At 39.0% G+C, this 8,498-nt stretch overlaps 1 protein-coding gene and 1 non-coding gene across 2 annotated transcripts; both read right to left on the bottom strand.

The window, feature by feature from the left end:
* Positions 1-3,853: 3,853 nt before the first annotated feature.
* Positions 3,854-6,364, bottom strand: LOC149104671 (uncharacterized). Its single transcript, XM_089270916.1, has one exon. It carries the CDS (start codon positions 6,272-6,274, stop codon positions 5,312-5,314), a length of 963 nt encoding a protein of 320 aa, XP_089127042.1. The 5' UTR covers positions 6,275-6,364; the 3' UTR covers positions 3,854-5,311.
* A 1,579-nt stretch (positions 6,365-7,943) lies between these two features.
* On the bottom strand, positions 7,944-8,025 carry Trnal-uag (transfer RNA leucine (anticodon UAG)). Its single transcript has one exon. It is a non-coding gene; the product is annotated as a tRNA-Leu (tRNA).
* Between the last annotated feature and the right edge of the window lie 473 nt (positions 8,026-8,498).

Genomic DNA, 8,498 nt, shown 5'->3' with positions numbered 1-8,498 from the left:
CCCCGTCATGTTCTTGCTCGAATTTCTTTTTGCTGAGCCCAGAATAAGAAGTGGGCGAATGATAAAGAAATCTAAATAACAAGGCTGAGTCCCTGGGAGTTATGCAAAAATGCCATTTTTTTTTTTTTCGTAAAACGTGAAATGCCGATTTTACTTCCCGTGAATTGTGAAAGGCCCCATTTATTTTCCGTGAGACGTAATCTTGACACCGCCCCCCCCCCCGCCCCGCCCCTCTCTGCCATGGTCAGGTTAATTAGTCGTCTGCCTAATAATGGGCCAGGGAGGTGCGATGGCCTCATGGTTAGTGCGCTCATCTCCGTATCAAGCGGTTCGGGTCCGAGTCCTGGCCTGGGACATTGTATTGTGTTCGTGGACAAGATCCTTTACACTCGTAGTGCCTCTCTAAACCAAGGTGTGTAATGGGCACCGGCTAAATTAAGCTGTGGGCAACCCTGCGATGGACTACCATCTCATCCAGAGGGGAGTAGAAATACCCCTTTAGTGGTTTCATGATACAGAAACATAGATAAGCTCCGGCTTGGTGGGCCACTCGGCTAGTATGCAGACATTACCTTCACCTAGTAGTAATGGGCCAAAAAAAAATGTCTGCCAAAAGTTTTCTTACACATTGTTAGTTGCAGTTTTTTGTTTTGTTTTGTTTTGTTTTGTTTTGTTTTGTTTTGTTTTGTTGTTTTGTTTTTTTTTCTAACGCACCTATCGCAAATTGCAATATTACGTTACATGTTGTCTTAATGTCTCCTAATAATCCGAGCTGTCGTAAATTGTAATAACACTTTGTCGAGTTCTGTAAGAAGATTTTTACAGTTTTCCAGAAAGCTCCTTTTTCATCGAATAACAGTTAAAGATGTCTCGGTGAAAAGCAAGTTCAGCGCTGAGAGCAGCGTAATCGGGGCATCTCGGAATACTTTATATGTTTGTTTTCTTTTCTCAACGACAACAACATTTGCCTTAGCAGCATCACTCTTTTCAATTCTCTTTGTGCATAAAATCCTCGGCAAGTATTTTTGTCGCCCCAGCACCCTTGTGCTAAAATTCTATTTAATCGACCGAAATTGCGCGCAACTGGGTATGAAAGAGTTTTGAACAAAACGAGTTTTTCATTACAAATTATGAGGCCTACGCGACTAGTCTGACATATTGAAGTCTTGAATTATTTCCTTTGGTCGCTCTCAGCCAGTGGGAAATTTTCATGCTGATAACGGAACGAACAATAATTTTTGTGGACCTCTCGTGCAGCGGATTCGTTCGACCTCTACACGCGCGTCAACTAGAACTCGGTTCCTATTGTTACTCGAGCGCCTGCTTTTTATAGGCTTACATAATGGCGCAAGGTGATTATTGCTAATAGCTCATTCAATGTGGATCAGTTACCTTTGAGGAAGTCTATCAGGATGAACTTTGAAAAGAAATGAAACTACAGTAGTATATACGGAATGAGAAGATGTCTTCATTATTCAGTTTAGTAATAATTACGATTTATTATATGAACACGAGTGTTTTACTTACTGGAAAATAAACCACTCGCTTAAACTACATTCGGGACCCAAGTGGCGTATTTTCCATATCCTCGCTTGTGAGGATATTGATGACGTCATTTTCCACTTTTTCACGGTTGGTTGTTGCAACAGTCAGTTTGTCTATATAAAAAAAAATTGCACGGTTGTTAGAAGATATGACTTTTATTCTCTCATGTTAAAAACAATAAGAGGGAACGTATAGGAAAGAAATTCAAAAGAAAAAGAAAAATTATTTCGCATGTATTTCATATAAACTACGTAAACTTAACAAATTGACGTCAGTTTTTCATGCGTCTGTCCTGTTATTGATCGTGAATTCGTCATAACATTGTCAAAGTAGCTGTGGATCCGCAGACTACTTTGACAATGTTATGACGAAATTCAGTGTCGATAATAGGACAGACCCATGAAAAACTGACGTTAATTGTTTTTTACGATAACAAATTGTCAAATTGTCCGCTCTCGTTCTTGACGCATTGCATAAATTATAAATTCATGTGTCTGTCCGATTATTGACCATGATAATTAGCCAATGAGCACGAGAATCTCTGCAGTTATCGTAAAAAAAAAGATAATTACATGGAAAGGCTAGATATATAGAGACGTTTTCGTTTCTCAGTGACCTTAATGGCGTTTTGAAGTTTCAAAACATCTGTTATTTACGTTCTTAATTTGAAAAAGTGGGGCGAGTTTTTTTAATCCAATCGTTTAGCGTTGTAATGCAAAACCAATTCCTTCACGACTCTCAAGTGAAAACCACTCTTAAAGATGCTAACAGCTGGCTTAACTATTTAAGTTTAACTGTAGATCACGGATCGCTTCAGAAACGATTATTTTTTTTAGCAGTAAACAATGGAAACCTTTCAAGAAATGCGTCTCGGGCAAATCGAAGTGATGACGGCGCAGCGACGAAAATTGACGTCCAGTCATGCAGTAATAGTGTATTTGAACTGAAATAGTGATAGATCAAAACTTATTTGTAAGTTGTAGGTTAAATTCAGTCGAGGAAACATATGGCATTGAAGTTCGGTATTATGACAGAAATTCTCAAGGCCGGGCCAATTCCCTCTAAGAGAAGGGCCTGCAGGGAATATGGTAGTTGTGTTTATCAAAACAGATATCCAGTCCAAGATGATGGATAAGCCGACAATCTACAAGGAGAGAACTCAGGGAGAAGTGAAAAAGACTAGGATAATCGTAACGAATTTTGATCAACAAATCCTAATTGCTGCAATAAACACCAAGTAAAAACATTTGTTTTTGAGGGCGTGGTTCAGAGTCAGTTTACCCTTTAATATTTTATTTATTTACTAATTATTTACCGTTTACTAGAATGTTCTAAACTTTAGATAGCATTACAGACGATAGCTTCGATTTTCACACTCTCTGACAAGCTTTTCCTAAAAGGTACCCGGATAACTGTGAGGATGATCACTTTAGTCGCCTTTATCTCGGAGTTCTCACCCCTAAGAAATCAGCGCTGATAAGAAAGGCTTCCATTTTTAAAGGAAGGCAATTGTTATTTAATTCACTGCTTGTGTTCGTTGAGGTAACCAACAGAGTTAAAATCCTCAATGCGCACAGTAAATCCGTATTGGTAGGTAAAGTCTGCATATGAGTCAAGTGGCCCATCAGGCCGGAGCTTATCCCGGTTTCCGTAGCATGAAGTGAGCTAGGAATATTTCTACTCCCATCTGGATGGGATGCTAGTCCATCGCAGGGTTACCCACAGCATTAAAGTCGCCGGTACCCACGTACACGCCTGGGTGGCAGGCGAAGAAGAACACAACGCAAGAACACAACGTAATGTCCTGGCCAGGGCTCGAACCCAGACCGCTCGATCCGGAGTCGAACGCACTAACCATGAGGCCACGTATAACTGTTTAATATTTTCTATCATCCAACGCGATTGACAGGATTTCGCTAGAGGGTGCTCTGTTTTGGCGGCGCGGTCACGAGAACTGCGGCTTGGCCGCTCTCGTGAGATACTCCGCGGCTGAAACAAGGCGCTCTCGCAGACAAGGCATTTGCAACAGGGCTCTTGCAGCAATGATTGCGCAAAAAAGATCCGAAAACAAGAGAGACTGATCAGAGGCTAAGGTGGGTGCATAGATCAGTCCAAATGGGACAAATCAGGGGCAAGTTTACACACAAACTAAATTATCTTATTTTGAAACGAATTTCTTACAAGGTTTTGCTCCATTTTGAGACGAAACTCTTGACCGGTTGGTTCCTAAGCATAGTGGTTTGCCTCTGTAAATCGATTCGGGATCGTTTCCTCAATACAAAGAATATTCGTGCATTTGTCCAAAAAGTTCTTTTTTTTTTTTTAATCTAGCTTCTGCATGGATTTTAGTCTAGCTTTTTTGGTTTTTTTTTTTTAACATTTATTTATTGACACACAACAAAAAAACTTTGTTGTCTAATCACTCTGCAGTGAAACGAAACCAAAATAATTTCTAACTTAGTACAAGTAAGAAAACACCAGTCGCATAGGTGGGGGTGGGGTGGGGGGTGCATCTCGTTTATTGATAAAAAAAAAATAAATAAATAAACGTAAGTGGCCCTAGGATAGTTATAAATACAACAAATGTACTAAACAAAAACACGTAAACTTTACTACAACAAAATTTCTAGAATGAAGCGATCTAAAGCGGTGATGTCGTCGAGTGACAACTCCTAACAGACAAACTCCTTAAATATTCGATTCTTAGCATAATAACGTAACCTGCATACCAACGAATCTACATACCAGCACACAACTATCTTACAATAACAGCGTGATAAATTATATGCTGCCCTACTTACAATACAAACTACTACAAACTAAAGGACAATTTGACTTCTACATTACTTACAATATTTTCATTTAACCTGCTTGCTTACAAAATTGATGCTAATACAATAAATTCTTAATAGTACACTGCTTACAATGTTTTTTATCACCTTTTTAAAGCAAAAACCAAAAGAAAAAATTAACAACCACACCACTAAAAATAACGCACACGAACAACTAGCACTAAAACTAACGTAAATTACGTTATATCGCTAAAGATTTTAGGCTACATTACACAGAAGGGCAATGCAAAAAATAATTACAACATGAAGTACAGAAACTCAAAGAAATAATAAACATGGCACCACGGCCACATTCGTTATTGGGAATATTAAAACAGGCATTGCAACATTTGTGCAAAAGAGTACCAAAGGATAAAAAAATAAACTGTTTACGCGTCGCAAATGCAGAGAGTGGTCCACTTAGCTTCGTATTTTCTGCAGTTAGAGTTTTTAATGGTCGTTTGTCGTTCACATTTTACCAGTCTTCCCAAATCAACTGATTAATACTCACGCGGCTTCAGAGCGTCGAGAAAAACCTGTCTGGTCTTCCCGTCACTGAGCATTTTAACGCAGCTGGACATTCTATTGACGATGTCCTTGTTCGTGGAATTTTGTTCCGCGGCGTGACCTCCCAACAAAAGCGCCTGGAGTTGCGCTTGATTTTCAAACTCACCACCAGTCGTCTGCGCGGCCTAAATTCCGACTTACTTTTTTAATTTCAATTTCAGATCCATGGCGTATGCAAACGCTGCACTGATTTCAACGAACATGCTTCTCCACTGCTGAAGGGCCAATCCCGAAACGTCTGGGAACTTTACCCGATATATGGCATTTTTATTCGTGATTATTCTTATTGAACACTTTCATGCAAGTCTTTACCCAAGTGCCACGCAGCTGACGGACATTTTTCGGTAAATCCTTGATTAACATATTGTTCACAAAGAAACAACATTGCCTACTGAGGTTGGCGGCAAAAAACTACCAGAACTACTTAAACCATGCTGATTTCTTAGACCAAGGACAATCTTTACGGAATGCATCAATTCATTGATACGAAATGCAGTTAAGAAAGGATTAACGACCGAATTAAGAAAAAGAAATAGTGATAGTGACTCTCTGAGCGCGAACAACCACTTTTCACCACGGCAACCATTGCAGTTTGCTTCCAGAAGAATTGCTACAAAATATGGGATGATTGAGATAATTAGGAAAAGTAAAATGAGAAACGAAGTTGTAGCAATTTTTCGTTCCATTTGGGCAGTTTTTAATCGTCTCCTATCGAGAAGTGTTGGGTTGCTGGGCATGGATGTTTGCCTTTGAAAATCAACTCGGGAGCGTTTTCTTAAAACGAAGAATATCCCCATGTAGGCTAAAATGGTCGTCACAAGAGGAAATGTCGTGTGCAAATGTATATCTATTAGAAGGTAAACATCAATTGGAATTCCAGTCAGTTGGATTGAGGCAAAAATCGATGAAAAAACCACTATGTTTGTGTTGCATAAAGCAAGTTTCCTTGGTTTTACTGTGTGAAGATAGAAATGAGGAAACACTACAGCCACGAAGCGATCCACTGACATCGCCGTCACCAACAGAATAGAACTGTTAACTCCAATGTAACCCAATATTCTAGCAATGTCGCCTTCTTGTATGATTCTTTTATCACCAAAAGCGCACAAAAATCGAGTTATTGCCTCTGAGGAGCAAACCACGATTCCAACATACAGATCAACCGCTGACATGAACACCAAAACTATCGAGAACGTTTTCCTGAAGCAGCGAAGAGGATTTCTGTACAACGCGGTCAACACAATTGCATTAGGAACAGAAATGACTATTGACAGCAGCGCAAAAGGTATTCCAGTTCCAAGACACAGTGATTTCTCAAAGACTCTCTCCATTGCAAAGCTAAAAGGAAGGAGAATCTTTTGTTACTGAAACAGAAGAATACGATGGTGTAATATCGTTGTCTGTCTTTGGATCGGAGCAAACACAAGGTTCTAGAAAAAGTTCTGAATTTCCGTCATATTTTCATTTTATATCCTCTTCCCGTCACTACTAATCAAACAAAGAAAGAGCTTTGTTTTCCTGTATTTACTTTTCGCGCAATTAAATTAAACCGCAAAATTTAAGGAGTTAGCAATACTATAAAAATAACACCTGCCATGAAATAAAGATTGGTGCGTTAAGCAGCAGAACCACTGTTTGAAATTATTGAAACATATTTCCAAACTAAGTAGTGCCCTGAATAATCTAGATGCTGTGTTAGCTTGTTTTACAAGATTATCCCCGTATAATGAGACTATCTAGCCGGAAATAATTGTCCACTTTTCAGTTGCCTAATTAGCGAGATTACAAGTTCACCCAGTGTAAAACCAAACACCACAATTTAAAATGTAGTTTCTATAGCCATGGCCATTTTAAAGGAGAGAAAGATAGAAACCAAACACATGAAGACTTACTGCCAACATCGCGTTCAAAGTTTCAAGACACTTTCTCTCGCTCTATCCTCTGACACATTTAATCATGCATTATTTATTATTTTATTGCATCTTTAAGTACCGTAAACTGATCTAGGGGAGGCCTCCCCCTCCCCCCTCTTTACTTTGGGTATAAAAAGAAAAAATCGCAGAGAGAAGAAAAGCCAGCAGAGCAAGCAACCCCCCTCTCCACCCCCACTTAGCTCAAGATCTGGATCCACCACTGGCCGCTTACAAGCCCAGGGCTTCTACAACTTCGTAAGGGCTTTTAGATGAGCTTATAAACGGAGGGGCTTATGTCCGAGGGGGCTACAACCGGAATTTAAAAAAAAAAAAAAACGGTTTCGAAATGGGCTATAGCTGTACATGTTGATCGAAACATGTTTTTCATTTAATGGTAATTAAGCTTTAAAGCATCATAATAAAAAGAAATTCAAAACAAGGAAAGCTAGAGGGGAGTTATGTCCGGAGGTGGGGGGGGGGGGGGGGTGGCGGCTTATAACCGGATGTATTTTTTGGTCATTTTGCTGGTAGATGGGCCTATACCCGGAGGGCTTTATAAGCAGCAGTTTACGGTATGCCTCTATACAAAAGTAGGATTTGATGGTTTTTGCTTATTAAAATAATACAAAGATCTTATAAAGATTTGTTATACGCTAGGGAAGTTTGTTCCCCAATCGCAAGACAAATTGCGCGAGACGCTGCCTTAAAGGGCTTCGAAAAATTCTTTGAGTATTTCCCAAGGTTTTCGTTGCAGTAATAATTGTTTACCCATAGAGTGAACCTTGATTGCACTTCGTATTTTTACTTTTTTTTTTACTTTTGAAGTTTTTCTCTTGACTTTATGTAATGCTTCCTGTAACTAAAGCGTTGCTAAACGTGTTCATCTAAAGGGGTGTTTCAATGGGTAGCTTTCGGTGCAAAATGTATTGCAGCATAATTACGAGACAATGAGTAGGGAGAAAAATTTCCTTCTATAGTGCTAAAGTTTTTAAAGGCATCATTGTGTATATTACGACAATATTTCTACAGGTTTATTAGATTTTTGGAGATAAGTTTGGCTAGTGACTTTTCACAAAAGATAATGGTGTGGCGGCGGTGGGATTCGAACCCACGCCATCGAAATGACTGGTGCCTAAAACCAGCGCCTTAGACCACTCGGCCACGCTACCAGCTCTTCTTACAATTTTGATATTATTTAATAATAAAACTACTCGCCCTCGTTTTCTAGTAATTAACTGGTTTTTGTTTTGTTTTGTTTTGCTTTGCTTTGCTTTGCTTTGCTTTGCTTTGCTTTGCTTTGCTTTGCTTTGCTTTGCTTTGCTTTGCTTTGCTTTGTTTTGTTTTGTTTTGTTTTGTTTTGTTTTGTTTTGTTTTGTTTTGTTTTGTTTTGTTTTGTTTTGTTTTGTTTTGTTTTGTTTTGTTTTGTTTTGTTTTGTTTTGTTTTGTTTCTTGCTGTCGTTGTTCATTCATCCTATTTTCGTTTTAGGCTTGGTTTATAAAAATTTGGCGGGATGTATCTCCCCAGAACGAACTAAGATCTGTTCGTTACATTTTAAGCCAACTGTTTCTTGTAAAAGTTTGACAGGTGGCCGATATTTAAAGTGCACCTAACCCCAAAATTTTTTTTTCACTAAAACGAATC

This window comes from Orbicella faveolata, unplaced genomic scaffold (genome assembly GCF_042242905.1).
Source record: "Orbicella faveolata isolate gen_17 unplaced genomic scaffold, um_ofav_v1 contig_34, whole genome shotgun sequence".
In the NCBI taxonomy this organism is placed as follows: Eukaryota; Metazoa; Cnidaria; class Anthozoa; order Scleractinia; family Merulinidae; genus Orbicella; species Orbicella faveolata.
This window is presented reverse-complemented; position numbering and strand designations above follow the sequence as displayed.

Coding starts and splice junctions, on each gene's coding strand:
- LOC149104671 (XM_089270916.1), bottom strand. CDS start 6,274: ATGGAGAGAGTCTTTGAGAAATCACTGTGTCTTGGAACTGGAATACCT.